This window comes from Carlito syrichta, unplaced genomic scaffold (assembly GCF_000164805.1).
Source record: "Carlito syrichta isolate Samal-C Ts95f unplaced genomic scaffold, Tarsius_syrichta-2.0.1 Scaffold126448, whole genome shotgun sequence".
Taxonomy (NCBI): Eukaryota; Metazoa; Chordata; class Mammalia; order Primates; family Tarsiidae; genus Carlito; species Carlito syrichta.
This window is the reverse complement of record NW_007070544.1, coordinates 228,739-250,225: the sequence shown is the minus strand read 5'-3', so window position 1 is coordinate 250,225 and position 21,487 is coordinate 228,739. Positions and strand designations below refer to the sequence as shown.

General features: G+C 34.7%; 1 protein-coding gene across 3 annotated transcripts in view; it reads left to right on the top strand.

Annotated features, from left to right (window-relative positions):
• ITGBL1 (integrin subunit beta like 1) overlaps window positions 1-21,487 on the top strand; it is a 241,081-nt gene that overhangs the window by 118,973 nt on the left and 100,621 nt on the right. For all 3 annotated transcript variants that reach the window (XM_008048628.2, XM_008048627.2, XM_008048629.2), the window contains 2 exons: window positions 1,687-1,827; window positions 15,594-15,740. In XM_008048628.2, the coding sequence (XP_008046819.1) occupies window positions 1,687-1,827; window positions 15,594-15,740 (288 nt within the window). The remainder of the gene's footprint in view (window positions 1-1,686; window positions 1,828-15,593; window positions 15,741-21,487) is intronic.

Below are 21,487 nucleotides of genomic sequence, written 5' to 3'. Positions count from 1 at the left end.
CTCGTCATGTTGCCTAGACTGGTTACAAACTCTTGGGCTCCGGCAATCCTCTCACCTCGGCTTCTAGTTATCACTATTAATGATTGCTTTACAGTCCCTGATACCATGTACCATTTCTGCACTAAATCCCCATTGATCAACATTCTGGTCACTAGTAGTTTTTTAATAATGTAAATATAACCATATTTTATATTTCTGAACATGTACTTTTGTGCATTTTTTTCTTTCTGTTGGATACAATAATCAAAGTGGACTATTATGCTGAATCATAATGCATGTCTAAAAAGTACATACTTATGAATTTGCCACCCAGAAAGTTGTACATTTTGTACTCTACTTCAGAGAAGGAGAATTCTCATTGTCTCACACCTTTATCAACTCTGGATCTGAGCAGTCTTTCTCACCTCTGACAATCTTGCATCCAAAATAATTCTAACTCACTATTGTTTAAAAGATCTTCCACTACTATCTCTGAGTAGCAATAGGTTGAATGGTAAATATTTTTTGCATTTATTATCCTTACTTTTCCATGTTTTTATTGTTAAATAAGTTCTTATTGTTCTTTGCTCTCATCTATTTTGCTTTGAGCATATTAGTTATTTATATGTTGAATCCTAATAACTGCTTATATGTTTGTGAAAGCGCTCTTTGTCTTTTACATACATATGAACTGTTTCAACTTTTTAATCTTTCAGTTTTTTAATGCTGTTTTATTTACAACCCAAACTTTAGATTTTTTTGTAGTTAAGTCTATTTCTTTTTTCCTTTTAGTAATTGGGTTTTGGGGATTTTGAATAAAAAAAGAATTTCATTCATATTCTATGGTTTTATTTTGTACACTTAAATCTTTAATCCAGCTGGTACTTATTTTGATGTAAGAGATAAGAAAAGGATTTAGCTTTATGGTTTCACCAAATGATTAACTGGTTACCCTAAAGACGATTACCGATAAACCACATGAAGCAATGTGATTTACAATTGGGCATTTTTAAAATGTGGATTTCCAAATGACCAAGGTTAAAACTCTCAGGCTGATCTCTAACTTTATCATAAGCTCATCTGATATAGCAGACTTTACTTAGTCTTTCTTAACATACGTATCGGGAGCCCTTTGCCCATCCCCACCCATATTTGCTTAATTTTGCTTTCTTAATTTTCCCTCAGTTCTACCTCCAATGTTTCCTAGAACACTCCGTCTATTCTCTGTATACACAGACCATCCACGGCTAACCATTCCAGCCCATGCCAAACCTCCTTCACCAAACTCATAACATTCATGTCCTAGTTTACAAAATGTTAGTACTTATATTTTTAGTGTTTGCTTAATTTTCCCTTATTAGTTTTGTTTTTCTCAAATAGAGCATAAGTTTCTGAAGGGCAAAGATTATATCTTATGCAAGTTGTTTTAGTATTATCTTTGAGAGAAACTAACACAGTGCTAATGAAACATCCCACAATCTAAAATAATTATAGACATATTGATTAATTTGTTTATTTATTAAGGAATTTCTACTATCAATTTTAGAGGGCTTTTTTTCTTTTTTAAAAAATATTTTTTTCTGAATATGTATGTTTTCCAAATACAAAATAAGTAACGGGGCGGGCAGGATGGGGGGAAGCAATACATAAAATGCTTTCTTTTATGGTTTTTATTGACTAAACCACAATATAATTCTTCCCACTTAGGGACTTGTGTGTGTGGTGAATGCTCTTGCCACGATGTTGATCCAACTGGAGACTGGGGAGACATTCACGGGGACACCTGTGAGTGTGATGAAAGGGACTGTAGAGCCGTGTATGATCGATATTCTGATGACTTCTGTTCAGGTAAGGGCTTTCCTTTTATTTTTAAATTTAATAATATTCATTTTATTGTTTTCAAGATTCATTCTAATTCTCATAGACGCTGTAAAAGTAACTGAATATACATCTAAAGCATTTGATATTTGCAACGCTCCTACTAGTAACTTGGAAAGCCTCCCAAGAATTCATATATTTGGCAAAGACTAGGAATGAAAGTGCACTCACTCTTTTTAAATTAGTCTAATGCCTCACCAAAGAGAACCATTAGCTCCAGATATCTACTCAGCTCAACCCTGAGACTCAAGAATCAGCAGACCTGACGACAATGAGCAGGATAATGACCATGAAGACAGCCTTATTAATGTATTTACAAACTTAGGACGATGCACTTCTCAGGCATATTTTTTGTGCATTCACTTTTGGATGGGATTTATACTAAACATATCCTTCAATATTTTAGACAATATTTCTAGGCAATGTAGTCCAGAATTGAATATCAATTAATAGATTCAAGCATTTTAGAACACAAATATTCATGAAGCAGGTACTATCTGATAGGGTCTGGGCTACTCATTCCAGTGAAGAAGACAAACATGATCTTTGACTTTATAGAGTTCACACTCTAAATACAAAGAAAAAAATGCATCTAGCCAGAATGTCTGATGGTGCAAAGAAAAAGAAAGCAGTCAGAAATTTATCTGTAAAGTTGTCATTTAGCAAAACTTGAATTATGGATTTTCAGTTCAGTTATATTTAACAATCCAGAAGGCAGAGACTTGTGCGTGTACATCACTTTAAGCCTAACTGCTTGATTGGTGCGTGCAGATAGACAGAAAACTCCTCTGGTCTCCTGAAAGTTTGCCAGCAAAGAAAGATAAAAGAGCTGCCCTATTTAATTATTATTATGCAACTTCAAAGGCTTCTTCAGATGGACTGAGGAAAGCTTGCAGCTAAAACTTCCCATTGCAAAAGGATTTCCCTCTTCTGATAATCGCTCCTGCTTCAGAGGATTTCCTAAACATTTTGTGAACGTTATTCTCTCGAGGGAATTTTTCTATTATTCATTACATATGTGAGTGTTCCTCATTATCATCATTATCAACACAGTGGTAATAAAATGGCTAACAACTATTAAGTGACTTCTGTAGGCCCAGCAGGTATTGATAATGCCGGGGCAGAGGCCTGTTGGACATTGTAATTAGGGTAACATGGTTCTTCACAGAGGTGGTGATGCAGAGCTCATGCACTGCAGGAGGCTGTTAGACCCCAGTGCACGTGGTATTTTGTCCTAAAAGTAGCCTTGCAGGTAAAGAAAGATGAGAAGGACATCACAGGCAGAAGGAATAGAAGGATAGGATCTATGCATGTGACCGAAATCAGTTTCAACTTATCAGAAAGTGCCGGTGAGAAAAGATATGTTAAACAATAAAAGCTAGTGCAAAATGAGAACTGGAGGGCTTTTTATCTTGCTGCAGATTCAAGCTTTGTTCTAAGGCAATGGGGAGCTAGTGATGGCTTTAGGCAGTAGAATGCTGTAGACACCATATTTATAGTCTGGGTGTCTGGGAACATATGGGTGCCATTTACTGAAATGAAGAATATAGAAGAAATTTGTCAAGTTAGTTTGTAGACATTTCCAGCATCAAGGACAAATGGCCAGCCAGAGTTTATATTTTTTCCAGCCTTTTGAATATGTTGAGTCTGAGGGTTGGAACTGAATAAGATAATTTAGAGTTGTAGCATATGAATAGAAGTGGTAGCTAAAACTATACTGGGGTTAAGGGAATGCCATTTAAGAATGTCATTTTAAGATTGCCTTTGAGATAAGCATGAATTGACACAATTTAAATTAAAAAGTAAAGGAGATATATAAAAGGCTATATATACAAATTGTAAGCTTGTGACTTGCTGATATAGTGCCTTTTCCCCCATGAGTGTGCTCTTTCTTGGTGAATCCATAATTCTGATCTTGCTGCTGATTTTGAAATGAGGTTGAAAAATTCAAAATAATTGCATTACAGTAATCATCAAGGGTCCTATGAGCGAGTCCATCACACAGCAAGAGGATGGGGCCGTGAGGTAAAGATGAGCAAGAATAGCACTTGAGTTGACATGTCAACCTTTCATAAGCTCACCATTCCTTCTGCATGTTATTTAGACTTGGAGCTCTTAGAATAGGTTGAGCAGGAGAAGTGTCATTAAGGAGTCCTCCCTGGAATCAAATTTTCCGTTTCACCTATTCCCTTGCTCTTCCTTCTGCCCTAGTTTTTTCTTCCTCACATTTTCCTTTCTTCCCTGTCCCCTGAGACTCCATGCTATGTGTAGACAGGTAGGAGTGGGAAGAAGTGATGATACAGTCGGCTATGGTTTGAGCAATAAGGTATTATTCTGTTATTGTGATTTTATTATTCACTGGTTGAAGTGAAATAGAATGTGACCAGTCCTCCACAGCTTGGCTTTCGTACCTAGAAGAAGGAATTTAGTAAGGAAAAAACTCACATTAACAGAGATCCTATTCTTCTTTATGGCTGCATAATATTTCATTGCTTATATGTACCACTTTTTTGTATCTAGTCTTCTTTTGATGGGCAGCACGGTTGATTTCATGTTCTTGCTATTGTGAACAATGTTGTGATAAACATACATGTGCAGAAATCTTTTTTGTAGAGTGATTTGAGTTCTTCTGGACCCAGTCATGAAGCAGAACAAAATCATGAACTTTGTAGCAACCTGGATGGAATTGGAGTCTATAATACTGAGTGATCTTTCACAGAAACAAAGAACTGAGTATCACATGTTCTCACTCATAAGTGGGCTTTGAACAACTGCCATAATACTATAGGAAAAGGACTGACAGTCGTAGGAAACTGGGGGGGGGGGGAGGTGGGATTGACAGTAGTCAAAATTTGCCTGGGGAAGGGAGGACACACCTCATCAATAAGGGTACCTGCACAATGAATATTTGCCTACCTAACCCTGAATTATATCCCACAATTTAAAAGTAATTATAAGGAAAAAAAACAGAGACCCTATTCTACTGGACCCTTACTGAGTTATTTCATTCACTTTATTCGATTTTATTTTCACACTAACTCAGGGAGGGGTACATTCTAGCAGAAGAGGATATAGGTTAAGGGAAATTAAGTAACTTGACAAAGTTCTCACTGCCATTAAGTGTCATCTGAAAATACACATAGCTGGAGTACTTACATAATTTAATCTCCAGGTGATATAAATAAAATTCTTCACATTTATTTTGGTGAGAAAGAACTGCCCTCTGGGTGCTCAAATTTCTTATAAAATTAAGCTTTCCTGATTGTCATTGTGATCTGGGCAGACATCAAGCCCTAGAGTACTCCTTTACCCTTACTAACTCTAGATTTCTATGTACTCTCCTGGATTATGCTCAGAGAGTTATTAGTCTTCACAATTCACCTAATTACCAATCCAAGCAGCACCATAAGAAGAGTGCCATATAGTTGATTATTGAGTATGTTAATACCTCTGTGTCATGAGACAGAAGTAACCCAACTGCATCAATATTCTCTCATCATTTATGCAAGGCTGGAATATAATAAGGCTCGGATGAAATGTAGTTTTATTTTTAGTTCCTATTCTTGCTGTCCTTGGGAGTATTGGTCTTATTTAAATCCAAGGGAAATCTCTGGATTAATTAGCTTAAGTTTGCTCTTTTAATTGGCATTATCATTTTATTCCTTCCATCCTATCCATTTATCTATTCCATAATGCATCCAAATGTAAATAGTTTATGCCTACTATATCATGGGCATGGGGGATATATATATGTTGAAACATGATCCCTGTCTCCCCAAAAATCAGTTTTAGTTATTTTTTTCTTTCATTATTACCTGTTTTTTAGAATCATATGTTATGTGTGTGTTTGTGTATCTTCATTCATTCATATTCAAACGTGATTCATGCATATACTTACATGTACACTCCTCAACAACAATATTATTGCCAAAATTTTAGTGTGACTGAAATGCCCTGGGCATGACAGTGTACTGACTATTCTGTTTGTTACACTCAATTTACTTTCTGATTCTAAAATAACTCCTTTATTCCTGATGGCTGCATATCACTCTAGTTTATTTCCCCAAATCCCATAATTGGAAAAATATATTGCAATGTGACCTTAAATTTTATCTTTTAGCTTCTCTTACCAAAATGATGAAAATATAAGAATAGTTTAGGCTTAGAGTTACTAGTTTGGAAAATGGAATTATTTGTTAAAACCATATTATGTGGGGAAATTTTTCATTGTGGATTACCAAAGCATTAAAGAAAGAAACTAAAAGAAATGATTAAGTATATTCAGCTTACATTGCCTTGAACAAAAAAATCAATATGTTGAATGGATTTTTTAAAAGAATAAGTACTAGTTAGATTTAAGTTATTTTCCAAGGTTTTTTCCTATTGACAGTCTTCATGTTACTTTGTTAGTTGCGACTTGTGAACAACAGGTTTAAATTCATGAACTTTTTTTTTATCATTTAAAAAGAAAGAAGTATTTTCTACAATTGAAGAGTATTTGTCTGGAATAGATGCAATTGCATTTATCCTGGACTGGTATTTCTAGAGTTTGAGTAGCTTCACTCAAAAGAACATAATGGCTACAATTAAAAAATATATATATATTTTTGGTTGGAACCTGTTCCTATAATAGCCTAAGAACATTTATAATGCCTACCTTCCCAGCACGGCTTTGGTATCACTTGATAGCTGCTCATGTTGCAACCCTTCCTATCCATGTACTGTTTTTCCATTGGGGTGTGTGTGTGTGTGTGTGTGTGTGTGTGTGTGTGTGTGTGTGTATGTGTGTGTGTGTGTGTGTGAACCTGTATTTTATCAGTATCAGTATCAGTCTTTTGAGAGCAGTTCTCTTATTTGAATTCCTCTGATGTTTGATATGAGGGCTAAACAGCAACATTCTGTATCTATCATCTCTATTTTGTTGATCTGCATATACAGTTTAAAGGAATTCTTGTTAGAAGCAATGAAATTAAATTCTGTAGGGTTTAACATATACATAAATTTGACAAACTAGCATGGAAGCATTGCATTTCAAATCAAGGTATAAAATGTTTCTTTCTCTAGTTCTTTCATTTGAAAGATAAAATAAATTGAGTTGAGGCCGAGAAAGGATAGTGACACATATAGACTAAGGACCTATAGGTCTCCTAATTTCTTCTTTTATGACGTTTTCACTGTTTTTAAAAGACCATGATATATTATACTATGGTGTTTAAAGAGTTTCCAACTCTTCTTTATGTATCAGTACCAAACATTTTCATCTTCTTGATTTTATTCCAACCCAATGATTCCTTCTCTCTCTTTCTTTGGCCTAACTTTGACTTAGGAATTGAGAAGCTGGTAACTCTGTAAGAAAAAAATCCAATTTTATTTTATAATTTTCTGTCTTTTCTGAAAGGTTCAGTACTTGCTTCAGAATTTGGTAAATGCCTTACATATCTATGTGATTTTCTGATTCAATTGCTTCTTCAGAATCTGGTATAAATAGTTTGCATTTTTAAGTGATTTTCTAACTCTACGGTTAAATATCTTAATGAGTTTTGTAGAAAATGTATAGTTTCATTTAAAGTAGGATCGCTCACATTCTGAAATACATTTTGACAGCACATGACTGACTTTTTAAAAAATGTGGATGTCATTTTTCATTGCTGAAAAAAGTTATGATTGTGTGTGTGTGTATTTTACCATCTATTAACGTATAATAAACATTTACTAGACACTACCATCATCAGTACTGTTTTTCACTATAGCAGACCAGAATCATAGTAACCTTTTTCCATAACATTTTCACTTGTTTCTTCTATGGTTTTCAGTGGGATATTTGATTTGGGAAATGCTACTTTCCCAAAACAATAAAAAATTTTAAAATCACCTTATGTCATTATTCTGTCATTTAAACTGGTCGCCATGTATTCATTGACTCTCAGGAACTCCGTTATCAACAGCTTACTTAAGTCTATTCACATTTAAATTCCCCTTTGTTCCTCAGCTTGAAATTGTTCAATTGAAAATGAATTCTGATGGCAAAGTATGGAAGGCATGGAAGTGGGTGATTTGAGGAGGAACAATGGCCATTTTGAACTAAACAATATTCTTCCATTTTGATCCATTCCTATTTAGCGGCAGAGCCACCTCATGGTCAATCACAGTAATGACACTGTCTCAGAAGTTCATTGCAATGTGTATGCAGTTGATTGCATGTGTGTTATTGAGAGGGTTATTGAGAGGTCATCACCCACATGGCAAAAGTGAGGGCACATTGTATGTGATCTTCTCAACTATGTGTAGGTGGCAATGCCTAGAGGTATCCTTGAGAAAGTTCATGATGCCTCACAAAGTGCACAGGAAAAGTGGCATGGGAACTCATAGGCTCTGTTTCCCCCTACTGTTTGTAGAAGAGGACAGAAATGGCCATGTGATATAAAAATAAAGTTGTGATAATAGCATGGTGTAAGCAGAGAAAAATGCTTACAAAATTAAAAACTCTAGGAAAATAAAATGATTAGAAAACAGTGCATGTGGGAGCATAAAGGTAAAAAACGGTGATCCATCACAGAAATGAAGACCAGTTCTCACTCATAAGTGGACCTTGAACAACTATCATAATACTATAAGAAAGGGATAGGCAGTAGTGGGAAACTGTCAGATGTGGGTGGTGGAATTGGCAGTTGAGGGAAACTACTAGGGGAGGGAGGGGCACACCTCATCAACAAGGGTACCTGCGTAATCAACATTTGTATGCCTAACTCTGAATTGTCCCCCACATTTAAAAAGAAAAAAGTTAGACAGGGATTTCATCTAGGTCTAGGGCATCCGCATTTTAACATAAGATGCATTAAGGCCTCCACAATTAACACAGCTTCCTTTGATATTAATTGGTTAAGATTCTATCACTAAAAATCTTTTTATAATGACATCTAACCATCTTTAGGGTTTGTTTTATTCCACCACAACTTTTAAAAATGTGAATGAAACTCAGATTGAAAATAATGATTGCTCTTAATCACATATTCCAATGATATAGCTTGAGAACCTTCTCCCCTCAGCCAGGGTCTTCCTCTGCACCTAGCTTTGCATACAAGGTTTCTGCTTCATTCTACTTGCCATGGAATGAGAACCCTCAGGTGGGGCATGTCGCTTTCTGTGGTCCACAGTAGCAGGTGACAGACTCTTGGGTAGTTAGAGCATCCATGCCCACCTGCTGGATGTTTTGTTCTAACCTTCACAGTCATTTAAACTCTTGAGAGTAGAGAAGCTTCCTTCCCTCTTCAATCTGTTTTTCAGTGTTTTTGTTGAAGTGTCAACTAATCTTCCACAATGGCAGTGTGTTCTGTACTTTGTCAAGTCTCCTTATAGCAGATCTAACTGTCCCTGAAGTGAAACCACTTGTGTCTGAGAACTTCAAAGCCATTGACTTCTATAAAACAACTGAATGGATTGTACTTTAAATATTAAAAGCTTATGTGTTAAGAGCCATTACTTATGTGTGCATTTACAATGTAGACCTGTTTGCAAAGCTTATCCTAAACTACATGTGGATTGGAAAGAAGGTTAGGAACTTCTTAAGTGGGCGTGGATAAATGGCAAATACCACAGAACCTAACAACTTATGAAATATAATTGTTATTCAATATAAACTATTATGAGGAAAAATCTTATATTAGAAGGTCTAAATCATCATATGTACATGTCATAAATACATACTGATAATCACAATTTTCTTTTCTTTTAATATGATAAGAACTAAGGCAGACGATTATTGATGACAGCAATTTGTTAAACAGATTCTGTTACATAGTAGGTGCTCAACAAATAACTATGAATTGAATTTAGTGTTCTATGAGAAATTTGAATTTGGTCATCTCTGATATCTCATCCTACTTTGACCTATGGTTTTTGTCATTTTCCTTATTTAAAAAACAGTTTAATAGATGATGAAAGACTTCTGCAGATGTGTATTGTTTCTTCAAACTCCAAAGATGGACCCACTAACCTCAGGAGATGTTGATGAAAGATACCAGTATTCACTGATGGCCAGTTTCCATATTGCACGATATACATTAATATCAGATGCCAAGAACATAATGGCATGGAGTTTCCATTCATAGGCATTGTAACCAATATACTTTTAAAAAGTTTTATTCTACTTCTTTTAAAATTCTTCATACATTTTTGCAGCAATTATAGAAATATACTTTATTCTGCATCTGTAATAATGAATGTCTTTATCTTTATTAGGAATTAAAAATAGGTCAGTTGAAATTATCATGCTTTCCTCTACTTGATTACTTATGTAAGACTAAATGAATAAAAATATCAGTAGCTCATTTTTATGTGTCGTTAAGATATATAATGCACTTCCCAATGAATATGGAGAGATAACATATTATGGCCCTATTTAAAAATGAAGAAACTGAACTCAAAGAGATTGTCATTTGACCATCCCACTCATCTGCAGGCAGCAGACCAGGATTTAAGCCCATTATTGATTGATAATATAGGTCTTTCTTTTCTTTTTTCTTTTTCTTTTTGTAGTACCATACTACTCCCAATCATAGGTTTTTGCTTTTGTTTTTGTTTTTTTTAACAAACTCTGTATTTATGTTCCAGGAAATTTAATATTCTTCCTGATCTCTTTTGTATATACTAGGCTGATCTTCAAGGAGTATAAACTCTACATAGGTTACAGACTTAAGACTATGAGTTTGAAGGTTTAGCATGTTCCAGGCTAAGTATTTAGTGCTGGGTAAAGAGCGAACTGAAATAAAGAGTGGAGACTCCAGAAGGTAAGATTCTGCTTCAGTGAAATTTATCCAAAAAAAAAAAAAAAAGAAGAAGAAGAAAATAATCTCATTTGCAAAGGTGTAAAAAAGTAAAATACATGGAAGAAATTTAAACAAGGAGGTTAAAAATCACTATACTGAAAACTATACAATTCTGATGAAATTGAAGACACAACTAAATGGGACAATATCTTGTGCTCTTGGGTTGAAAAAATCAATATTGTCAAAATGTCCATACTACCCAAAGTGATTTACAGATTCTTTGCAGTTCCTGTCAAAAGTCCCATGGCATGATAGTCAACTGCTTTTTAACAAAGGTGCCAAGAACACACATTCAGGAAAAGTCTCTTCAATAAATGGTTCTGGGAAAATTGGATAATCATATGAAGAAGAAGGAAACTCCTGTCTCTCACCATATACAAAAAATCACCTCAGAATAGATTAAATACTTAAATGTAAAACCCAAAGGTTTGAAACTTCTAGAAGAATACATTGGACTGGGCAAGGGCTTTTTAATTAAGACCTCAAAAGTACAAGCAACAAATCAAAAATAGACAAATGGGACTGTATCACACCGAAAAACTTTTGCACAGTAAAGAAAACAATTAGCAGAGTGAAAAACAATCAACCCACAAAATGGAAGAACATATTTGCAAACTACACATCTGATAAGGGATTAGAAGCAAGAATACATAGGAATTTTAAACAAGTCAACAGTAAAAGAACAAATAACCTAATCTAAAAATGGGCAAAAGGCATTAGTCAACATTTCTCAGAAGAAGGCATTCAGATGGCCAACAGGTACATGAAGAAATTGCTCAATATCTCTAATCATAGGGAAATGCAAATCAAAATCACAATGAGATACCATCTCATTCTGATGAGAATAACTATAATAAAAAAGACAAAAGAAAATAAGTGTTGGCAAGGATGTGGGAAAAGGGAACACTGACACACTGTTGGTGGCAATGTAAATTAGACACAATGGAAAAATATATGGAGGTGCCTCAAAATTAAAAATTACCATATGATCCAGTAATTCCACTACTAGGTATATTCCCAAAGGAAATGAAATCAGTATGTCGAAGAAATATTTGCACTCATGTTTATTGCAGTACTGATTATAATTCCAAAGATACGGAATTGTCCCAAGTGCTTATCAACAAATACGAGGGGAGACCCTAAAAACCAGAAATTTATTTATAAAAAATCTGTATTTACTCTTACATGCTTAAACTTCAGTCACTTTCAAAGTACTCTCCACTTGATGCAATACACCTATAGAGATGCTGTTTCCACTGCTCAAAAGTTTTTGACCTTGTCAATATTGATGCCTTTTAGTGCTTCTGCTGGTGTTTTTGTTTTGTTTTTTGTTGTTGCTTGTTTTGTTTTATTTCACCTCTTCTACATTGGCAAAATGTTTCCTTTTGAGGATATTTTTCATCTGGGGAAACAAAAAGAAGTTGCTTAGGGCAAGACAGAGTGACCAGTGAGGATGGGACACCAGGTTCATGCTGTTTTTGATCAAAAATTGCTGAACATTCAGTGCTGTGTGGGCAGGTGCACACATCATGAAATGGGCAAATGAGTTGAAAGAATCTCCAAAAAAATATTCACTGAGGCTGAATGCATCCTCTCACAATGCTAGCTGGAACACTGATGCTGATGGGTTCCTAGAATGCTTACTTGGGGTGCGGGGGCCAGCCTTGTACTTCAAGGAGCCTACCTGCCAAAAAATAATCCCACATTTTTTGGGCTGCCCTCATAAATGGATAAAATGTGAGATTACATAGATATTATACACACACACACACACACACACACACACACACACACACACATATATATACACATACATGTATATGTATATATAGGTCAGTTGAAATTATACTTTCCTCTGCTTGGTTACATATGCAAGATCAAATGTATAAAAATATCAGCATCTCATTTTTATGTAGATACACACACACACACACACACACACACACACACACACACACACACTGGAATACATTTAGTCATAAAAAAGAATGAAATGTTGTCATTTGCAACAAGGTGGACTGAACTGCAGCTCATCATGTTAAGTGAAATAAGGCAAGCACAGAAAGGCAAAAGTTACCCGATTCACTCGCAATTCTCACTCACATGTGGAACTGGAAGTAATGAAGTTGATATCGGAAAAGCTGAGAGTTTGAATGGTGGTTGCTAGAGACAGAGAAGGGAAGGAAGGAAGGTACGATGAAGAGAGGTTGATCAGTGAGTATAAAGTTACATTTATATAGGATGAATAATGTCAGGTGTTCTATTGCGCTGTAGGGTGACGATGTAAGATATGGCATTTTACAGAAGAGCCAGAAGAGAAGCCTTTGAATGTCCTCACCGCAAAGAAATGAAAAATGCATAAGGTGTTGGTCACACTAAATACGCTAATTCAATCATGACGCAACCTATATATGTATCAAACCATCAAATTGTACCCCATAGATATGCACAAGTATAATATGTCAACTTAAAAATAATAATTTTTAAAGTCTCATAGTGTTTTACACAGAAATGACAAAAGAAACATTAAAATATATATGGAACCACAATACGCCCTGAATAATTAAAACAGTTTTGAGCAAGAGCAAATCTGAAAATGTCACGCCTCCTCATTTCAAATTACATTGCAAAACTGTAGTAATCAAAACAGCATGATACTAGCATGAATACAGACACATAGACCAATGGAACAAAAAGTTCTAAAATAAACTCATACATTTACAGTCAATAGACTTCAAAGAGGCCAGAAGCACACAATAGGGAAAAGACCATTTTTTTCAATAAATGGTGTTGGGACGACTGGATGTTCACATGCAGAAGAATGAAATTAGAGTCTCATCTCACACCACATACAAAAATCAACTCAAAATGGATGAAAAACTTAAATGTGAAACCTGAAATTGTAAAGCTATTGAAAGAAACCATTAGGGGAAATCGTCATGCCATTGGTCATGGCAACGATTCTTTTCTTTGTTTGGATATGACACTAGAACACAGGCAACAAAAGTAAAAATAAACAAGTGGGACTGCATGGAACCAAAAAGTTTCTGCAGCAGAAAAGGAAACAATTAACATAATGAAAAGGCAGCTTATGAAATGGGAGAAAATCAGCCAGGCTCGGTGGCTCAGCCTGTAATCCCACGCCTTGGGAGGCTGAGGTGAGTGGATTGCCTGAGCCCGTGGGTTCGAGACCCACCTGGGCAACTTGGAGAGACCTCATCTCTACAATAAATCAAAAAATTAGCTGGGCATGGTAGCGCACACCTGTAGTTCCAGCTACTTGGAAGGCTGAGGCAGAAGGATCGCTGGAGCCAAGCAGGTCGAGGCTGTGGTGCCTGGGAGTGGCCACTGCACTCCAGTCTGGGCGACATAGTGAGACTCCAACTCAAAAAAAGAAAAAAGAAAGAAATGGTAGAAAATCTTGGCAAATCATATATCTGCTAAGGGGTTAAATATCAAAAATACATACGAAATTCATACAACTCAATATCAAGTAGCTAAATGAAAAAATGGGTAAAGGACCTGAATAGAAATTTTTTCCAAAGAAGATATGCAAATGACCAGTGGGTTTATGAAAAAGTGTTCAACACACTAATCATAAGAGAAATGGAAATCATAATGAAATACCACTTCACAACTGTTAGGAAGACTGTCATCAAAAAAGTCAAAAAGTTTTGGTGAAGTTGTGGAGAAAAGGGAACACTTACATGTTGTCGGTAAGGATGCAAATTGGTACAGCCATTATGGAAAACATTATGGAGTTTTCTTAAAAAATGAAAAAGAGAACTAGCATAAGACCTTGCAATTTCTGGGTATATTTCAAAGAAAATAAAATCACTTTCTTGAAGAGATATCTGCACTCTTATGCTCACTGCAGCATTATCCATAGTAACCAAAATACTTAAGTGTCTAAGTGGATAAAGAAAATGTGGCATATATACACAATGAAATATATTTATCCTTAAAAAAAAAAGGAGGTCTTTTGTTTGTCACAACAGAGATGAACCCAGAGCACATTATGTTATGTAACATAAGCCAGACAAAAACAAATACTGCATGATCTCATTTCCATGTGGAATCTAAAAAAGTCAAACTCTGAAGCAGAGTAAAAGGCTTGTTACCAGGAGTCAAGGGTTAGAGGTAATGAGGATATAATGATCAAAGCATACAAACTTTCACAGTTAAAAGATTAATAAATTCTAGAGGCTAATATAGAGTGTGGTTACTATGGCTAACAATGGATACTTGAAATTTACCAGGAAAGTAGAGCTTAAGTGTTCTCACTACATATAGACACACGCAAAAGTAACTATGTGAGGTGATGAATATGTTAATTGTCTTGGTTGTGGTAATTTCACAGCGCATTTGTATATCAAAACATCATGTTGCATCCGTAAATATACTGTCAGTTTTGCCTCAATAGAGGGGAGAGGAGAATGACCTCTTCCAAATTTTATATTTTTGTCAGTTTGTGACCCCAAAGTTTTCTGTGGTTCTGAGACCTCAATAAACAAAGATCAGTTAGATAGTTCATTTAGAAAATCCTGTTTCAAAAACAAATTGTTTTTCATTTCCCGTGGCTTACCTCCACGTGAATTAATTGCCAAATTCATCCTGTACTTCGTTTAGGCCCCAACAGACGTATGCATCTAGATTTTGATGGATTCAAGTTTATAGCCCTATTAAACTGTTTATCTTATCTTTAGTTGTTGCTTTTCTTTACCACTCATGATCAATGAATATAAATCAGTTGTTTAAGAATTTGAGAAAAAATGTGCCATTGCCTTCATGTTTTGTATTGTGTTCATTAAAATCCTAACTCATTTGTGACTTTCGCTGTTAGAATGAAAACAAATGCTGACTTAATTATCCTTATAAACATTTTTATTTTTTACTACTCTCATTGTGAAGGTCATGGGCAGTGTAACTGTGGAAGATGTGACTGCAAAGTAGGCTGGTATGGGAAAAAGTGTGAGCACCCACGTTCCTGCATGCTGTCGACAGAGGAGAGCCTCAAGAAATGTCAGGGAAGCTCTGATCTGCCTTGCTCTGGAAGGGGTAAGTGAGGTTTCTCAAGGTTTGTCACGGTCTCCTGATCATATGATTCAAATGAGTTCAATTCATATATATATCCTATTTTAAAAAATAGCTGAGATCCCCGAATGAGGGACGATTTGTCTTTTTAGAACTAATAATAAATCCAATTTCCATGAATGAAAGTACATGGAGAAATAGATCTCTTTCTCTCTTATACACGCACACATGCTGACTCACTGCCAGTCTACTTTGGTTTTTGAGGTGTGTTCAATTTCAGTTCAGTTCATTTCAGTTCAATGCTACATTAAAAAAAGAAAAAAGAACATGATGTGGATGTTTGCTTAAAGCTTTCAGAATGAGACCATCTAATAATTGACATTTATGAAACTCAGTAACATTACTTTTGAGGAGATTGTTGGCTTTTGAAAGAGCATTGTATAAACAGATAGCTATGAATAAGCTTTTGTTGTGTTAGAAGGCATGTAGCCTCAGGTGTGTTCTTGGTATCAGATCAGTACAAATTGGAGGAGAAGGAAAAATTAATCTAGAAGAACACTAGTTTCATTCTTTTCAATTCATCAGAATAAGATATACAATTTCACCTCTCACATAAAAATAGCAAAGCTAATATGAAGTTTGTTTTTGGAGGAACTGGTAATTTAAGTTATTGCAAATGTTGCTCAAGAAAGAGGACACAGAAAGACTTATTTTACTTGAATGTTAGTTCAGAAAATTAATTTTATGTTGCATTTTTTAAACATTCTTTTTATTGAAATATAATTCACATGCCATAAAAGTCATACATGTTTAACATATTAACATAATTTTGCAGTCATCACTACATCTAATTCTAGAACATTTTTATCACTACAAAAAAGCTTTGTACCCCATAGCGATTATTATTTCTTGTGCCCTAACCCCTAGAAGCCACTAATCTATTTTCTCTCTATAGATTTGTCTGTTCTATCTAAATGGAATTAAAACATATGTTTTCTTTGCATCTGGCTTCTTCATTTAGCATAAATATTTGTAAGGTTTATCGGTGTCATAGCATATGTCAATACTTCATTCCTTTGTATGGCTGAATAATAGCCCATTGTATAGGTATAACACAGTTGTTTAACCATTTATTAGTTGATGCACTTTTGGACATGGTTAGTTTCTACTTTTGTGCCATTATGGATAATGCTGCTATAAACATTCATGTGAAAGATTTTGTGTGGACATGTGTTTTAATTTCTTTGGAGTATATATCTATGAGTGAAATTGCTGGGTCATATAGTAGCTCTATGTTGAACTTTTTGAGGTAATGCAGGACTGTCTTTAAAGTGATTATTTTACATTCAAAAAAGCAGTCTATGAATATTCCAATTTTCCATTCTTGCCATTACTTGTTATTGTCTTTCTGATTACATGTAGTTTTCTTTATATAGAAAATTCCTTTGGGCCTCCAAGATTATTGATACCATAGATGTTTTCTCAAATGCAATATTTTTTCACTAATGATTATAAGTAGAAGAGTAAGAGACGGGTAAAAAGGAATTTTTAAATTTCACAAGTATTTCAGACTAGCACTATATTTTACCAATAACTCCAGACACGAACTACTGCTCTACCTATATCAATAATATTGCCATTATACTGCTGAGTAAGGTTTTAAAGTAACAGAGATGAAAACTGGTATTCCTTGAACTATTGTTATTTTCTGCACTTATAATCTATAGCAAAAAATAAATTAGTTTACATTTACAAAAAAATTTATCTATTGTACTCAGCCATGTTTAAAAAAATTACATAGAAAGGCTAATCTATATCTCTTATATATATATATATATATATATATATATATTAAACTGTGCATCTTTACCAAAATTTATTATAATACTGGAGACAATTCCATTCCAAATTGAAAACCTTGGGAGGGAAAGAAAATAGCTATATCTCAAAAATAGATTTTTATTCTTGAGGATACCTTTTCAGTTATATTTATCTTAGAAATGTTTTGGTACAGTGATTTTTGCTGTTATCTTAAGTACAGGGAGGTCTGATCTCTTAAAACATAATTTAAGTTAAAGAGACCTGCATTTTGTAAAATTATTAAAACTTCAAATAGTTATATCATTACTAGAAGTGAATAGAATAGAAACCAATAGGGATGTGTACTTATCTTCCAAACCAAAAATGTGGAACAAAATTCATACTTTTTTTTTTTCGTTTGAGTTGGAGTCTCACTCTATTACCCAGGCTGGAGTGCAATGGTACGTTCTCGGCCACCACAGCCTCGAACTGCTGGGCTCAGGTGATCCTTTCATTTCAACCTTCCAAGTAGCTGGAACTCCAGGTACACACCACCACACCCAGCTAACTTTTTGGCTTATTGTAGACACGAGGTCTCACCAAGTTGCCCAGGCTGGTCTTGAACCTATGGGCTCAGGCAATTCTCTTGCCTTGGCTTCCCAAAGTGCTGGGATTACAGGCTGAGCCACTGTGCCCAGCCAAAATTTATATATATTTACAAATGTTTTTATATTTTGAGGTAAAAAATGACAAATTTCATAATAAAAATAAGAAAACAAAATATCTCTCAAACTAAGAAAAATCACTTTAGTATATACTTGCACCAATGATTTTTCATCTGTCTCTACATTTGTAAATATATGAAACAAGTGCAAGAAAATTATTATGGACCTCTTATATGTATTTATGCACACACACATGCGCGCGCGTGCACACACACATACATACACACACACACACATATATATATATACCTTTAATAAATTCCATCTGGATTTGTTCTTCAAACATATATATGTTTTCTATCTTTCTCAAGATTCACTAACTTATTTAGAAGCATGCAGCCTACTTATGTAGTAAATCCTTACTTGTACCCCTCAACTCTATAAAATAAATTAAAATTTAAAAAAATTTTATAAAGAAGTGTTGAATACATGTATAAAATTATGATTTAAAAATTGTTTATAAGTCATTTCAGCCTCTCGTGGTACTTTACAAATAAATGAAACATTACTAATTTCCTCACAGAGGAGTGAAGGTATTGATGCGTGAAGTGATTTCCCCGGGAACCATATCACAATATTAAGATTTTTTTTTTTTTTGAGTTGGAGTCTCACTCTGTCGCCCAGACTGGAGTGCAGTGGCCGCTCCCGGCCACCGCAGCCTCGACCTGCTGGGCTCCGGCCATCCTTCCGCCCCAGCCTTCCGAGTAGCCCGAATTACAGGCATGCGCTATCACGCCCGGCTGATTTTTTGATTTGTTGTAGAGATGAGGTCTCGCTGCCCAGGCGGGTCTCGAACCTGCGGGCTCAGGCCATCCACTCACCTCAGCCTCCCAAAGGCGCGGGATGACAGGCTGAGCCACCGAGCCCGGCTAATATTAAGATTTTTGAGAATGAAAACCAAGAATTTCTGAGAGCGAGCCCAGTGCTTGGACCAATGGTCAGAGATCTTTCCTTTCTTGTAGTTGCAAACTCATTGACACTGGATGCTTGGAAATAAATGGCCAATGTGAAAACTTTTAAAGGATAAGTTTTGTCATTTATGAATGAAGACTGCGGTTGTGGTTACATGAGTGAGGAAAGCAATTACAAGATCCATCAATTCTCAAGCTTGAGAACCTCATCAGCTTACCAGCTGGGACCAAAACAAATAAATCAACCAATATTTTGGTAGAAAGTACTGAAATGCTTCAGGGTCCAGGTGAAGTCTGTTTTGTTTGTTTTTTGTCAGAAATTAAATTACCGTATTTGCTTCCTCTGGTAATGACTAAGAGTGATCATTACGTCTTGAAGGTAGGAGAATAACTTGATTAATTTCTTAAATTGTCTATTGATCCTGTGATTCTTTGATTTTTATTTCTTATTGCCTATATATATACACATATATATTCATTTAGACTATATATTATCTCCTATAGTTGATTTCTTAAATTGTCTGTTGAACCTGAGAGTCTTTGATTTCCATTTCTTATTGCCTATATATATATACATGTATATTCATTTAACTATATATTATGTCCTATAGTCAATATTTATCTTAATATTCTCATATTAGTGTTCTGCTTAAAAAATATATTGGTTTATGGTAGACTACCCATGAGTTTTCAACTCATTGATTTAAAAATAAATTTTTATGATTCTTGATGTCCTCCTGAGCATAAGTCTGACTTTGGTCAAAAAAAAAAGGGAGCAAAGCTCATGCATATCACAGCTGAGCAGAAGTTTTAAGAGGTAGTGAAATATTTGCCATTCTTTCTTTCCCTCTGGCGTGAGTATTTGCAGGGTAGAGAAGGTCAGTGATCCACTACTCTGGGTCTCCGAATGAGGAGGGTTAGCAGAAATCTATGCTGACCCATCAAGGACCAGTAATATGAGTGAAAAAGAAACTTCTGTTGTTATAAGCAAGTGAGGTTTTGGAGTTGTTTGTTATTGCAGCAGTATGCCTGATACTCTCTTCTATATACAAAATTTAGGAAATATAATTAAGCCAAAGCAAATAAACACAACAAAATCACACTTAAACCTAAAGAGATAAACGTATAAACAGTTGAGTATTATTGCTGTATGTATATGTTATCAGTATCAATATCTAATCTAAATAATAGAGGCATGTATATATTTTACAAACGATGTATAATGCTAGTCTATCAACAAGGTGGCTATGTACACTTACTCAACAGGTGAAATGCTCAGAACATTGAAATATATACATTTTAATTTCCTAAATACACATTGAGGTGGAAAGAAGTATAATTTTTTAATAGAAAAATAAATTGGAAATTTAAACAGCTTACCATCTTCCATAGTACGTTTTGTAGGTTCCTGTTTAACTTAAAAATTTAATACAGTTTCTCTGATTTCAGAGTTGTTGTTTTAGATAATTTGCAGATTTTTTACATGCCAATTAGCTAAACAATATATAGTAAATATATTTACTTGTTACAAAGATAATTCTGAAAAATCATGGATATGGCTGCATAATATTTCGTTATGTGGCTATAACAAAATGATTTAACCAATCTTCTTTTGTTATACATCTGTATTGTTTCATATTTTATTTAAGTTCCAAATGTCATAATTTACATTCTTGTGGCAGAATATTTGTGCAAATCCTTAGTATTAATTATTGAATGGGGAATGCATAAATCTAAATGAATAAACATAGGTTAAATCCTTCTAATTAAAAAAAATCCAATTTATAATTTTTAGGAAAAAAATATACCAGTATACCCTCCTACCAGAAGCATAAGAAAGGTTCTCTTCACCTACCAGTATGGACAATTTAAATAATCAGTTATCTCTCCTTGATGTATTTTGCTCACAGTGTTATAAACTATTGCCATTTATCAAACTCCTTTCATTGACTTCTATAATCATCAGAACTGATGATTTATCTGTAGGCAGTATTATTCAGAAGCTTGCATTTGCAGTATTTGCCTTCTTTGATCATTATTTGTCCTTGTGTCTAAGTCATTTTTTGTTTGGTACTGTAGTCCCATGTGCTTCTGTTGCCTGTCCTCTGTGTCCTTCTATTTTCTGTTATCCGACTTGTTCTAAGAGGTATTAAATATGTTTTAATGCCTTGAACACATAACCATACACCCCCATAAAGGAAGGTGTGAAATGGAGGAAAAATGATAAATTGAGGCTAAGTATTTAATATTGTAGCTTCTAGAAAATAGAAGCCATGTCCTCATTTTTATCAATTATCATGGTTTAATTAATGAATTGAGCAAATTGCTTTAATTC